The sequence below is a fragment of the Notothenia coriiceps genome, unplaced genomic scaffold, assembly GCF_000735185.1.
Source record: "Notothenia coriiceps isolate Sejong01 unplaced genomic scaffold, NC01 NC01_scaffold00007750, whole genome shotgun sequence".
Taxonomy (NCBI): Eukaryota; Metazoa; Chordata; class Actinopteri; order Perciformes; family Nototheniidae; genus Notothenia; species Notothenia coriiceps.
The window spans coordinates 36,331-52,381 of NW_011340451.1; the positions used below are offsets into that span (position 1 = coordinate 36,331).

Consider the following 16,051-nt stretch of genomic DNA (forward strand, 5'->3'; position numbering starts at 1 on the left):
GTCATTGACACATTTCTTAAAGTAACTCCTGCTCTGTAGGCCAATCCCAATGCACATGTAACTGTTGTGCAGTGTTTCTTGTCTGTTCAAATGGGGCTGCAACTTATACATGCATCCAAAATCTTTATTTAGGGAAAGTGTATAAAGACAGATGGAGGAGAGACAGAGGTGTAGACACATGGAGGCGGGAGTCCCAAATAGAAATGGGAAGTTTGGTTCAAATCCTAATCACAAGGGCAGCCGAGGTTAAAGAGGGGGAAGATGGAAGAAGAGTGGAGAGCGAAAGATAGGTCAAAGGAGGTGGGGCTATTAGAATAAATGGTAGGATAACCATCGATGAGTTTAGTGAAGACACATCACGATGTACAGAGGAGACAGGAGTGGAGGAGGAAATAAGGATGAAGTTACGGAGAAGGAGGGGGAGAGATAAATGGGACAGCAGCAGTAAAAGAAAGAGAGGTTATACAGGAGGAGGAGGAGGAAGAAGGGAGAGGTTATAGAGGGGATGTCAGGAATATTAATAGGGGTTCAGGTTTACCTGCAGGAGCCCATTCAGTCCCAAACACATACTGTCACTCTGGTGTGTGTGTGTGTGTGTGTGTGTGTGTGTGTGTGTGTGTGTGTGTGTGTGTGTGTGTGTGTGTGTGTGTCCACCCGTACCCACCCATATACCCAAACAGACACACACAGTTTTAAGATACTCTCATGCCTCTTAGCTTCAAGACAATAAAGCATCACATGAAATCTAAATTCTGCACCAACTGGATGCCATTCACACCTTTTCATTCATCTTGTCATTCTGGCTTCATTTGGAGCCAGTCAAATAACGCAGGATGATTAAATGTGTCTGTATCTTGTTTTGAAGACTGCGTGAACATCCACTGTCATGTGGAAATCTGCACATGTTCCTGGTGGAAGTTAATTGTTATTCATATGGTTTCAGATGCCAGAGGAACAGGCCTTCTGTGTTTTGGTAAAGATCATGTATGAGTATGGCCTCAGAGCTCTCTACAAAAACAACTTTGAGGATCTTCACTGTAAGTTTTACCAGCTGGAGAGGCTGATGCAGGTTAGTGATGCAATGCTTTATAATGAATAACTTAATATGTAATGATACTGTACTACAATGCAATGGAAAGTAACATAATGCTCTGAAGATAAGCCTGAGTGGAAGAACAGACAGTAGGAGGACTCGGTCTCTTCACTGTATTCTTGTTATTTTATCTTTAATTTATTTAATAACCATACGGTACATTTATGTTATGGCCACCAGTTTTGAGTATTTTGCTCGTCATTTTGACTTGGCCGTTGCTTTATACTACAATATTTGGCAATTCCACTTGACTGGTCTCAAAAATGTTAATTTACACTAGATTACAACAACATTTCTACTTTCTTTAGAATCCATTTGGCTGTTTTATTTAATTAATTAATGATTGAATGGATGGTTTGTGGGATTACATATACTGACTTTCCACTAAGAAGAAAAGAGTAGCGGATGGGACAAATAGCTTTACAAAATGTATTTGCATTTTCCATAAAAGCTAGGGAAATATTCAAAAATGTCACACATGTTTCCAGGGATTGCATCATCTGAGGGGGACGACATGTTTGTTGTTGACTCGTCATGGTCACATATAATAATTATAATAGAGGACACATAGGTCTTTGTGTTTGAGACACCATTCTTTCTGTCTGTTGAAGCTGATAATTCTGCCGCTGGGTAACTTTCCTCACACTCAGGTATTACAGCCTAAATCCACTCACTGAGCAAAGTTTAATTGGGTCCTGATATCCATCCTGGCCCTGATAGCAGGTGTCTTGCAGAATCAAGATGAACTTGGTTAGCATTGACCAAATGTGATCAATGTAAGGATGTTAGCATTGACTGCTAATTATTAGTGCACAGCTCACCATCTGCTCGTGTCGGGTGTGAAATAGCACGGTAAATGTTGGTCAAAGTTGATCGCTATCTGGCTTATGTTATCGTTCAATCACTGTACATGTGTGGATGCTAAGACTTTTAACTTCAAAATTATAGCTGCCTTATTCTCCTCTTGTTATCAATATTATAACAAATCAAAAGAGACAAATAAGAATGAACATAGTGAGAAAAGATTGACTATTTAGTTGAACTCAAATAGAACAAATTTAGAAACCCTAATCGAATAGACTGAACAGAATAATAAAATAATAAAACAGCAGCAAATTGTGTGAATATAATTGTTTTGTATAATAAAGTACATATCCCTTTTTATGTATTTACTGGAAGTTTTAACAATGTGAGCTACTATTTATATAAAATGTATTTGTTAGACAGCTGGGACTGAATGGCTTTTTTACAACTTTTTATTTAGTTTTTGGGGCGCTTAAAAGAGTGTTCAGGAAGACAGCATGATTTAATAAAGAATTAGGAAAAAGAAAATGTCAAATTGAAATAAAAAAGCGATATTCTCTAGTCTTGTAACTGCTCTTTTATCTCAAATGTACCCTTGTTCTCTTTATTTGTGCTCCCACAGGAGCAGCTTCCAGACTTGTGGTCCCACTTCCAGGAGCTGAACCTGGAGGCACACATGTACGCCTCCCAGTGGTTCCTCACACTCTTCACTGCCAAGTTCCCCCTGTGCATGGTTTTCCACATCACTGACCTGCTGCTCTGTGAGGTATAATGTAGCTCACTGCAATTCTTTTTTTCGTTGAGTATATGGAGAGTGATCTAGTTAGTAGACATTGTCCAATGTGGGGAGGGTCCACCTTCTAGAAAGATGAGAGGGGGAGCAAGGATGTAAAACTGAACAGCTAAGAGTCGGCAAGTAGGGGGCACTTACTGCAAAGCTATACCAGCACTTATGCATCACTTTGTCTAATATCTTACCAATGTAATCAATAGAGGTGTGGTAATCAGGCTTTTAAAGGCTGATGATATCATGGATGTAATGTCATTAGGACCATTTGACCCGATACCAATCAACAGCCCTTTTCTGTCACTCCATGACTCAATATTTAAGAATGAATATAAGGATAAAGTATTCTGTGATATTCTGCAAAAACTTTTTTAGCTTTAAAATTCTAGAGAACTGTATATATTATCACAGAGGAGCTTGTACGATAGAAAGGTAAAAAAACACATTGAACTCTGTTAAACAGTTGTTGTATGTGTTCCTACATGATCTGTCATAAGTAGCCGTGTGTCTTGAAGTTACTACTTGAAATCACTTTGACTATCTGACACATGGTATGGATACAAAACTCTTAAAACTATAAAACAAACAAATCTGTCAATGCTCAATAGTTGAACCGTTATCATCATCATATTTTTTGCAGTTCTTTAGAGTCCTTCTTCATTGTTAAAGAATAGGGAAACAAATAATGTTTAGTTATTCATCCTCTAAATGTGTCATAATGTAAGAAAAAATTGTGTTTTTGAAGCGTAGAACTCAAAGTAACAAGGGACCATGAACAGAGCCTTGAGTTACACCATGCCAAGTGACACAGCAAAATAGTGTGATCCACTGAATCAGACTGTCCTTACATCTCACCATGACTAAGAATTCACCACCCTTCAATTTGATATGTTTGTGTTCAAATTAAACTGACACATGGGTGGAATTATTAGTGATTTTCAAATATATTTCTTTATTGGTTTGACATTTTTCATTGCATAAACATTAAAAGCCAAAATGCTATATTTGTTTCCTCTTCCGCCCATCATTCTCTCTGTCCTTCCCCCCCCTCTCTGTGTCCTCCTATTGGCCCCAGGCAGGACAATTAAAAGTTTCCCAGGTCTTTCTCACCCAATGAGCCGCATGATGAGAATCTGCTCGTTAAACCAGTTGTCATCTCCTGCATCCTTCTCTGTCTGCCCCCCTCTCCATCATCGTTTCCGACTTTTTATTGCTTCTTCCTTCTATCATGTTTCTCTCTCATAGTTTTTTGTTATTGACTTTTGTACTGCAGGTCTTTTTTTTTCTCTGCTGCCTCTCCTTCCATGATCCAATCTTATAATAATTTAACCGGTGTGTCAGTATTTTGCGAGCTAAGTTTTACAATTTTCAAAACAGTTGCAGAGTCATAACCTACATATCTGAACACAGTACCAGGTATTGTTTGTTTTGCAACCACTAACGCTGTGTCAGCCATTTCTCTGAAGTCCCCTTCTAACGGGGGAACAGATGCCAAAGTGATAACACTGAGGCTAGATCCAGAATTTCTGAATGAGGAGTAAAGAGATGTTTTTTCTGTCCCTTATCAGATTCTTTTTATGTGGGAATACATGGGTTTAAAAATCGTAATTTCCACTGATTTGTAAGGAGTCCCAAGCTCACAGCTTGATGTCGCATGATATTTTTGAGGTCATAAACTGAGGTCACCAGTAACTATTGTAATGCTGCGTATCAATATCACTTATGATATGCACGTTATTTCAACACTTAACTCCTACCTGGTCCATCGCCCTGTCACATTCCCAGTCCAAGTCATGATGTTTTTGTTGTCTGCATGTTTATCTCAGTTTCTCCTCTTAAATCTGTCTTGCTCAGATACACAAACACATACACACACTAAGAGATTATCTTCCTATCTCTCCTACACACCTTTGATCCTGCTTCAGCACTGTAGCACCATCTTGAGGCCTACAAACAAAGGTGTGTGTGAAGGCAGAGCTCCCCCTCTCTTTTATCTGTCTCCGGTTATTTTTAGAGCCGTCCAGATATTTTTAGCTCTGTGTTGCCATGTGAACTGGTTGTCATGGGGACCAAGGAGACGGGTGTTCCCATGCAGGGCTGACATCAGCTTCACATTTTCTTTCTTTCTGTGTCAAAATCAGAAGCATTGTGTCAACAAAAGAGGGAGGGTAAAACACATAGTCGCAGCAATTCATGTGCATGCTGTAAATCAGTGAATAGAAACACTGTCTGTGATTCATATATGATCAAAACATGTACATTTAGGACTTTATCTGTTTATTTTCAAGTTGTATTATCTTGTTATTTGCAACTCAGTTTTTTAGACATCTTTTGTTAGTTATCTCAATAGAGATTCATTTAAAAAGTGGGTAAATTTATATTTCCTTTCAATTATGCTGCTGATTTACAAAAATAATGTATGCTCGATTTACTGTGCAAATGCAGTTCATACACAAACACATGCACTGTTAAAGGGTCATTATGAACACATTTATGATGTGTCAACTTTAATACTGTATATACTGTATATCTTTTTATTCAATTGTTGTGTATCAGAAACATATTCACTGATGCTCTGACACATTAAAACATCCTGATAAACATGAATTGCACAAACCTTTTCTGTGTTCATATCTAATCGTCCTTTCTCTTCCAGGGATTGAACATCATTTTCAACGTAGCCCTGGCCCTGCTCAAGGTTAGTACTATTTGTTATATATGATGAAAAATTATTCATATAACATGGATTTAAGAAAAAGCCAATCTGGACTCTTTTCTTAACTTCAATTATTGCATGTAAAAATAAAATGTTAGTTATGCACAGATGTTTTGAGCAGTTTATAAGAGTGTTATTTATGAAAATGTGTGTACATCAAGTGCGTACATCAAAGCAGGAAAACTGCAAAGCTTTTGGAAAGAATGACTGTGCAAAAGAGGCATTGTGGTGTGAGGAGCTGCATTAGTACCTACATTATTAGGAAGAGGTCAGAGAGTTGGCAGTTATTGCCCTCTAGTGCTCAAATCAGAAATTGCATCATGAAGTAATGAGGCAGGTTGTATTTAAGACAAATTAGATGGCAGGTTGAATGTGATGCAGGGTGCAACAACAGCAAATAATACATTTCAATGTATCGTTTTACTATTATGGTGTAGCATGTGTTTTGAGCAGTGTATGTATTGATTCATAGTAATAAAAAAAAAGTGTGTGTATATATCACCCACACTGCCCTCAGCTGAAGTTACTAGCTTATTAACAAATGCAATTACATTTTAAACATTAATATGCAGGTAAGGGTGAATACATCGTTTTGATAGAGTTCCTTCCGATGTTGAAAAATGTAAGAATGATTGCTCATAATTCATAAATGTACATTTTCAAAAGTAAACCATTTGGGATGTGGTTTCATGAAAATATAAAACATAGGCACATACAACAAAATAGACATACATAAAGTAAAAACATGCAAGATAAAAAGAGCAAACAAAACAATATGTTTAACATTTGTCTCGAGCTAGAAAAAACATGTTACAAGTCGTGAAGTGTAAGGTAGTTAAAGAAATGTACAACAATGTACTGAGTTCTAAATAAATATTTCCAAACATAATAATAATAAATTGTATTTGTAAAGCACCTTTCATTGCTAAAAGCAATCCAAAAGTGCTACAGGAGGCGTAAGAAACTAATAAAAGAAACAAAAGTTTAATCAAAGGCTTTTTTTTAAAAGAAAGGTTTTTAGGCCTTTCTTAAAGGTGTCAGTGGTCTGTGGAGTCCTCATGTGGTCTGTGGAGTCCTCATGTGGTCTGTGGAGTCCTCAGGTGGTCTGTGGAGTCCTCATGTGGTCTGTGGAGTCCTCAGGTGGTCTGTGAGTCCTCAGGTTGTCTGTGGAGTCCTCAGGTGGTCTGGGAGGGAATTCCACAGGTGAGGAGCAGCTGCACAGAAAGCCCGATCCCCCATTGTGTGGAGTTTGGTCCTGGGGGGGCGAAGCAGATTTTTTGTTGTGGAACGAAGGTTGCGTGTGGAGGTTTGTGATGTGAGTAGTTATTTTAGGTATGAAGGAGCGTTCCCGTGGATGCACTGATGGGCGAGCAGTGAGATCTTGTATTCAATCCTGAATGAGACAGGAAGCCAGTGGAGGGAATGAAGGACGGGTGTGATGTGGCTGTACTTTCTCACCCTCATCAGGATCCTAGCGGCACTGTTCTGTACGTATTGGAGCTTCTGAAGGCTCCCGCTAGGAGTCCCGATGAGGAGAGCGTTGCAATAGTCAAGCCTTGACTTTCCATGTGGAAATGATGTTTCCTTCAGAGCTGAACGGTTTAGAACCAGTTGTTGTGTTATCAGATCTGTTTGTGGTGGGATGGATCGATGACTGCGTCATATTGCATGTCGGTGTCACGTTGGTCAATGTGGACATTCATTTGATGGTGCAGCACTTGTTGAAGTCGTGCTGAAGCTTCTAGAGATCCAGATAATGAGGAGTGGGATTTGTGTTGTGATGCAGTCTTAGTATTTTTAAAGAACTAAATAGAGAATAATTTAGCATGTCTACTTTTCATTTATTTTCTTGTTTAAAGATCAAGTTTAAAGATCAAGTTTAACATACAAAAATAACATTATTTTATGTTTAATCTGGAAGTCATGTAACACATGGGTCATTTTAGTTGATCCATGCTAAAATGATAATTGTTCCGTTTCCCTTTTTATTTTTGCCATCCCCTGAAAACATCATGACTATTCATAAAATCATAGGGAAATCAGTAAATCCATACATGATTAAAAGGTTCATGGAGGCTGTACAGTATATGTACATGATCATCAGTGAGAGCCATTATGGATACGACAATAGTTTTTTATCATAGTTGCTAATAGAAAAATATGGGTTAGAAATCATAAAATATATATATATATTATCCCCAATCAAGTTTAATTTGCCATGAAAACCAGTACTTCAAAATCTATTATCTGCCAATACTGAATTCTGATCCAGTATTTAATAAAATGTTCTAACACAAACTTTTAACTATAGACCTGATAATGATAAAAAAAAAGACAATAAATGTTTCAGTTCCTTCCATGATATAAATACTCACTATAATAAATAAACTAAGCGATTTTTTTCTTTACCTAGTGCGGCTTAATCAGGCTTTGCTCTCTAGACGTATCATACAGAGTTAATCAAAAAAGCCCTCCTGCTCTATATGAGAGCAATAATGCATTGTGTGTGTCAGACAGAGAAAGATTTGGTGCATGCGATGGTCGGGAATGGAGAACAAATGAGGATGTGAGGAGGGTGGAAGGGGCTTCCACTGCCTGCCTCTCATTGGCCAGGCATGACGGCATTCTCCCCTGAGGTTCCCTCCTCCCCCTCCACCCATCCTGCTCTCCTCTCTGCTCGCATCACCCCTCCCTCTATCTGTGTCCACCTCCCTCCCTCTTCTGCTTAGCACTCGCCATGCACAACAGGAGCATAAGCTAAAGCGTTAGCAATCTGGACCTGGAGGAGAGAAGCTCTGTTTATGTTTTTCAAAATTGTTCTTCCTCCTCGTCTTTACCTCCCATTGACGCTTCTTCTCTGCCAAAGCTCTGTCTTCTTTTCCTGCCACCCATCTACCTCCACCTTTTCTTCTTCTGTGTTGGCTGGCGATGCATTTTGTCATGATGCTACCTCTGTTCATCACCCAGAACTCTGCCAAGGAGCCGCCCCTGCTTACTGCTAGCTATTAGCTGTTAGCATAACAAAGAGGAAGTGAGGAAGGCTGAGTGAAAAGGGAAAGCTGGTGGACAGGAAACGCTGTGTGGTTTCTTTGCCTCACCCCAGCTGCTGGCTACGACCATCACTCCTGATAACTCAAACTCTAATGCTTACACTCATCTATTTAGCCTTTGTCGTAGAGAGGCCAAAGTGAGTTTCCATCTGAAGGAGCTGGCTTTCCATATAAATAATCTACTGACTAATTAAAGACCGGATGCCTGGATGCTGCTCCTGATGGATATCTGCCGGAGTGAAAAACACTGGAGTCCATACTGGAGCTGCTGACTGGACTGTGCTGTTACTGCTCCAGTGGTTTGGATCTACTGAGACTTCAGATCAGAGGGTCATATCGGTGAAGAGAAAGAGCAAAGATACAGAGAATCTATTGTTATACGCTCTGGTTTTATACCTCTTTCCAAGCTCATCTTGGTTTTCTTACATCATTGGCTTAAATCTGACTCAACGAGTTCAGCATCCACTCAGCCATAAGCAAACACGAATGCATCATCATCTCCGGAAGGCAGAAAAGGGGCACACTCCCATGAAAACAGACCACATTTCGACAGCTTCTGCCCGCTCCTCAGGACCGCCTGCTCAAGCTTAAATTGGGTTTATTCAGATGAAAGGATTCATGCTGTTAATTCAGGCCATTCCACATAAAAAAAAGCTTTAAATCCTGTCTGCTTCACACCTGGTGTGGCTTCCTGTTTGAAAACAGGGTACAAAACCTCTAGTGCTTTGATGTGTTGTCACGCCCGCACGAAGCCTTGAGCATTAAGGAGTCTCAGTTGCGTAGACTGAGGGAGTTTTTCTCTCTGGCTTTGAAGTCTTACAACTAAGAAAAAAAAAAAAAGGTTGCATACTTATCCATCACTGCTGTTTGCTGGAGCATCAGCCCACGTGTTGAGAAGCTTTGTTGCTAGGCAATGGCGTACTGTATTGGAATTGGTTTTGGGAGCTTGGCACGGGGAGACTAGATTTGAAAGTGAGTCTGGCAGGTAACTGGAAGACTCATCATTATGCCAAATGCAATGTCCATGCATCTTTTTCTGACTGTTGTTTTATTTCATCTTGTGGTCGTTACCGTCCTCTGACAGTGGTACAAGCCGAGTGGCATCCACCGACGTCCACTTCTCCATATTCTGTGGGGAGTAGATTCACTTTATTAAAAGGAACCTGCCCGGTCTGCTGTGTGTTCCTAGGACACTGCTTCATGTGGTGTTATCAGCTCCTTCAACCAGATGGTCAGTCACCTCGTACCCCGGGACTCTTTTTGACTAGGGGGTGACCTCACGGCAAAACTTAGCTGAGGGTGAATAAACTCTGCTCCCAGTCCACCTGTCCTACAACTCCAAGAAATCCACTGGGACGTTCGGACTACACGCTGGAGTCATCTGCCGCCCTGGCCCCTGAGCGGGACCGCCCCTCTCCCTCACCCTGCCCCACCCCACCACCATCTCCTCCACTCTCCTCTCTGCCCTCTCCTACCTCTATACCTTCCTTGACCCCGCACCGGCCCCTTCCAGCAGTGCACATGGCGTTGGAGGGCGGAGAGGGAAATGCGGAGGAGAGGGCAAACAGCAGTGAGGCCTCAGCAGACTCTTTCTGCAAGGCGATGGGTCTCCTTGGGATGGGACACCGGCTCTTCGTCCCTAAACTGCTGGCGGTGAGAGAGAACTAAACTGCACATGCAGGGTTGCTTTGGTTAAGAGTTACAAAGTCACCTTTTTAGTTTGACTTGTGTTAAACATTAAAAGTGCTACTGTAAAGGACGGATGGAAAAACAGGCAAACATGTCTCAGACTAGAAACTTCTGTCTCTTCTCTTCTTGCATTGGTCAAATAAATATTATATATAATAATAATAATCTGTTTTTGGTGGAGGTTTGAACTTCAACCCTTTTACATATTTTGAAATTGAAAGTTGCACATTATTTTTTGGACCATTCCAGATAAGAATGTGCAACCTTCTAGGTTGTCACACTAGACAGAGGTGCCAGCCGAATGCCTGAACTTTATTTGCAGGAGAAGGCTAGCATGTTAGCTTTGTGCTATAAAACCTGATTCTGTACAACTATATCCATATAGAAAACTCCAACAGAAAGCTCTTGGATTGCAAATTTCAACTCTTGCACTTACTGTCAATTTTCAAGCTGCCTAAAAGTTCAATTTCATTATAACCAATACTGTATTCAATTTGAAATTAAACAGACAAAACTCTGGATCATTTTGTATAGCTTGTCTTGGAATTCGAGTGACAGTTGAACAGCCATGTACAGTACATAAAATATTTTCTCTGGATACATTATTTTGACTATGCATCCTTACACCACCAGAGGGTGATATTTATTAGCTCAGTTACCCAGTACAAATTCAGTGACAAAACAGCTCCACTGTTTGAGTTTTTGTGTACAGCATCTTGACAGAGTGCTTGTAAATGACCTCTACTGTAATATGTGTGCTTGCTGTGATTTACATAAAAGGTCAGTGATCTCAAACTGCTTCACGCAACACCTAATTAATGAAACACTTTCAGGGCCACACCACCCTAAAGGATCATTGAAGCAAGAGACCTACAAACATTAGATGACTCTTAGTGACCATCATATGTCTATCTGTGTCCCATCTCCTCATGTCTCGCTCCAGACGTCTAAAGAGGACCTCTTGCAGGCAGACTTTGAAGGGGCTCTTAAGTTCTTCAGAGTCCAGCTCCCCAAACGCTACCGAGCTGCGGAGAACGCCCGCAGGCTTATGGAGCAGGCCTGCAACATCAAGGTAAGGAGCTCTACAGACCAACACAGGACATTTCTATTCCTAAGCCCTTTATTCCTGACTTTCCCTGTATCTTAATTTCAAAGTTTGACAAAACCTTTTGCACCGTAGAAAACACTAAAACTGCTGTTTAAGTGTGTACTTAGGCACACTTACAACTCATTCCTGGATTCTGGTAGGATTATTGTAGGAATCCAAGCAACACAAAAAGGATTTATGATTATTATAAGTCTTAGCATCTCACTCTGAGACACAAAACACTTTCCCAGAGGGGTCAAAGGTCATTGGGCAAGTCAAGAACAGATTTGGCCTTCGTGGTGATTAAATGCAGCGCGGGGTACTGCAGTGACATCCCTAATTTGTCCACACAGCACTATAGCTGATCTGTTTGTCGGTGTCCCTCATGACTTTTAAAAACTCTTTCTGTCTTTGTATTGTGTTCTTGAGTTTTATTTGCACTGCACTACACAGAGATGTGAGTCTAAAAGAGCCGGTGATACTGTGGCATTTTGGGTTTTCTGAATATGACTTCAGGATTGGATGTTGCCAATGCTCTCCTATTCCATTTATCAAAACATGACTAACACGTTAAAAACAAATCAACAAAATAACTACCACACAAATGATGCTCAGAACAGGAATAGCTTTTTTAAACTGGATAAACGGCGGGTGGGATCTCTATTGTGTCAGGGGGGCGGCCGACATAGAGGGGAGAAACAAGTCTCAGATAATTACTACATTCTTTAAATTGGCTGTAAACTATATTTTATAACAACATTGCGTCAAGTGACAATGCGAAAACATTGTTACTATGTCAAGGGGGTTGAACCTACAGAGAATTAAGATTACAGCTTCTCTTGTGTTTACAGAGCTCTACAATGTACCGAGTTGCATAAATCAACTGTTTTGGTTCAGACAGTTGTTTTTAGCTGACATGCTTTTAAAAACCCACTGAACACTAATTGCTAAGTAGTTTTGACAGTCTAATGAATAGTTGAGTTGTGTTTTCTTAGGTTAGGGTTAACCCTTTGCAATATGCCATGGTATTCACTCTAGCTGTTTGTTGTTGTTTTTTGAACCAGTCTTTATGTATGTTGCAGTTTATTGGTCTTTACTCCAATTTGTCTTTAGCAGATAAAAGACTTCTTCCGTGGATGGTTGTAATAGTTTTCCTCAGAGCATACAAGGTTGAGTGGACACAAACATTCCTGCACATACACGGAAACACGCGTGTTATCATTCTCCCAATAACCTTAATGAGACTGCTGGCATTTGGGGAATTTGCTAAGGTCACCAGAGACCTGTGCAGTACATGGTGTGTGTGTGTGTGTGTGTGTGTGTGTGTGTGTGTGTGTGTGTGTGTGTGTGTGTGTGTGTGTGTGTGTGTGTGTGTGTGTGTGTGTGTGTGTGTGTGTGTGTGTGTGAGATAGGGGAAGGAAAGGGTCGACTGAAAGATGGAAGAGATAATCATCCTCCCTCTGCCCTTCTCTTTTTTTTTCTCATGCTCGCTTTTTGTTTCTACATACAGTTAATATTTTATATTTCAGGCATTTTCCGATTAACTTATCTTCCAAAAAACTTTCAGTGAGTAAGCAGGTTGTAATGTATTGTTGTGTTGAAAGGCATTTTGCCAGTACAGGCAGGACGCATGTCTCCAAATGAGGACAATGCTTACGATCACCCCATGTTTGCTGAATTTCAGTGTTTTTTACATACAGGATATCCTGCACTGTGACTCACTGTTTATCTCTAGTGGTTTAGTTACATTTTGGCCCTATTGCACAATTCAATGCAACCTGTCATACCAGGCTTTATGTTGAACAAGAGCATACACACACAGGTTTTGTGTGATTAAACACACATTTTCATCAAATCAAAATACTGATTTTGATGCAGGTATGTTGGAAAGTCACTGGATATTGTCAGACTCTTGGGAGGGAGACGCCTTAAACCTTAAAGTGGACCTATCATGCTATATTTGTATCATATATTGTAGGGCCATACCTATATAAAACATGTCTGTGAAGTTTTTTTTCCAGGACTGTCTCAGAAAATTAGAATATTGTGATAAAGTTCTTTATTTTCTGTAATGCAATCAGAAAATAAAGAACTTTATCACAATATTCTAATTTTCTGAGACAGTCCTGGAAAAAAAACTTCACAGACATGTTTTATATAGGTATGGCCNAGCCCCCATATTTATGTAGCTCTTTTATCTTCTCCTGCACTTTATATATCGTAGCTGCTACATTGCACTGCCTTGTGGTTATGGCTTCTATGCTGCTCATGCTCTTTCTGCATATCATGTATTTCTGTTTGCCATGTATATAAATGTTATGTTCATAAATGTTGTATGTGACGGCACTACGGATGGAAATTAGCTCAAAGCTAAAATCCGGCTAATTTACATTTAAAAGCATTATTTTGTTTAAAATGTTCATTAATGTGCATTGTCCCGGTTCAAATAAACGATTAAATGAAAATGAAATATTCAGTCTAATTTAATATAAAACTGAGAAATCTCAATATTTGAGGAACTGAAAAAAATACTTTAACGGAAATGTTATCAAATTGTTAGTGATTATTTTTATTAAATAAGTTAATTATTATTTGATCAACTTATTGTGGCAACTACAATCATCGTTACTTTGCTGTGTTATTTGGTGCCTTAGAAAGGCATTGTGTTGTTTTCTCATGAAGGTACATTTTCTGATTTGCTCCAGTGAGTGTGGCTTGTTCTTAGCCCTGTAATATCTACCCTAATATATATTAACATTACACTTTTTATGCATGTCAACCTCTCTATCAATGTACATTTCAAGGCAGAATTCTGTATATATATACCAGGTTGATATTACTAAGGTTCACACAATTTGAGAGAGACATATGTGAAATACTCACACTGCGCCACTTATTAGCATTGATAAAAGGCATTCAAAAAGGAATAGGTGGAAGCATAAAGTCACTTACTAATAATTGCAGAAAAGAGTGACCACATAAAAAAAACATGAGCCACAATGAATTATTTAACTAAAATACATAAATAATATAAGTACCATATTAATAAAACAACATTTCTTAAATATATTCTCAATTAGTATATACACAAATATCAATATATTAATTGCTATAAATAAGGTAACAAGAGGTAACCATTCAAATCAATCCGCTCTTTTATGTTCACTAAACTTCACACTCGATTAACTATAAACTAGACTCATCTAGTAAGATATTTCAAATGTGATCAAATATATCTAATAATCTGGCCTAAATCAGTTACCATGAACAAACTTGAATTTTTTAGCTAGCCATGTTAACATCTTCATTCTCTAGGTCTTTCTCTGGGATTCTATATTTTTCCTTCTCTGTAATTATTCTGTCTGTCTCACTACGCAGTGCACATCATTATTTCTTCTTTCCCTGTTTGTCGAAGTGTAGCTTCTCTGCTGGAAGGATTAATCCGTCAAACCCTGGGCGGCAAATTCATATACGACATCTCTCTCCTTCTTTCTTTAAGTCCTGAAAAGTCATCACACCAGCTGCGGTCGGGCGGATGTTAAAGAAGGCTGAGAAATTCAAATTCTTCCCATAATCCCCAGAAAGGCTAAGCCACCCTACTGCCCGTTGTGTTCATCAAGCCAAGGTGCCAGTGAATTCTTTCGATGTTTTAAGCAGCTTATTTAAGTTCAGCTGATCCGATTTAAACGCTGACAGAGAAAAATATGTTAAAAATGGCTGGGGGTGAACCGAGAGCAAAGTGGTCTGAACAGAAAGGTTTCCCCTATGTTTCTCCGGTGGCGTTTGAACATGGCTGGTCTTCCCTAACATACTTTCTAAGACAGCACTCTATCGGGCGTGGCGTGTCACAAGCTGATGCTCAAGACAGGAAAAAACGTGAAAAGTGTAAGACAAGGAAGAAAGGAATTCTTCTGTAAGTCCTTCTCCTCACTCTACAGTCTACAGTTTCATCTCTCTCCTTCTCAATGACTTGCTCCATATACTTTTATCCACAGGGAATGTTCTATTTTAAAAGCTAAAAGAGGGACTGGTTTAAAGACTGTGACAGTAGAAAGAGCAGAACAATTAAAGCCCTCAGACAGAAGCATTGACACTGATCCAATGTGTAAACCTTGGCTATTAGGAAGTGTTCAGTAGATTCCTCACTCTCTTCTCAAGTATAATGGTTAAATGGGACCTATCATGCAAAATGCACTTTTGTATGTCTTTTATACAGGAATATGTATCCCCGGTGTGTCAGGGAACTCACCAAGTGTCAGAAAACACAACCCTCTCTCTTTTCCTCCATACCCAAATCTCTAAAAACGGGCTGCAACGGATCTGATACAGACTGATACAGATTTGAAATATCTCTGACGTCAGAAACGGGGTGCTCTGCCTATATGGCCAACTCTCCACCTATCAGGGGAATGAGAGGTTGCGTGGCATGGTAACAGCATGGTAAAAGCATGGTAACAGCATGGTAACATGACGCTCGTGCCACGCCCCCCTAATTTTGCAGGGGGAGGGGTCAGCTGCAGCTCATTTGCCACAGAATCAGCCCTTTTGAAGACAGGGCTGGAATAGAGCAAATAGAGCAAAATGAGGCATAGCTAAAAGGCATGATCTGTTTGTTATTTTGAAAAAAAACTTCACAGACATGTTTTATATACAGGACTGTCTCAGAAAATTAGAATATTGTGATAAAGTTCTTTATTTTCTGTAATGCAATTAAAAAAACAAAAATGTCATACATTCTGTATTCATTACAAATCAACTGAAATATTGCAAGCCTTTTATTATTTTAATATTGCTGATTATGGCATACAGCTTAAGAAAACTCAAA

At 39.5% G+C, this 16,051-nt stretch overlaps 1 protein-coding gene across 1 annotated transcript in view; it reads left to right on the top strand.

Moving 5' to 3' along the window:
• Positions 1-11,211, top strand: part of LOC104944266 (rab GTPase-activating protein 1-like) — a gene marked incomplete at its 3' end in the record, with an annotated part of 33,701 nt that extends 22,490 nt beyond the window's left edge. The window contains exons 4-7 of the mRNA XM_010769779.1: positions 944-1,069; positions 2,520-2,663; positions 5,341-5,382; positions 11,083-11,211. Coding sequence (XP_010768081.1) covers positions 944-1,069; positions 2,520-2,663; positions 5,341-5,382; positions 11,083-11,211 — 441 coding nt within the window. The remainder of the gene's footprint in view (positions 1-943; positions 1,070-2,519; positions 2,664-5,340; positions 5,383-11,082) is intronic.
• Positions 11,212-16,051: the final 4,840 nt, after the last annotated feature.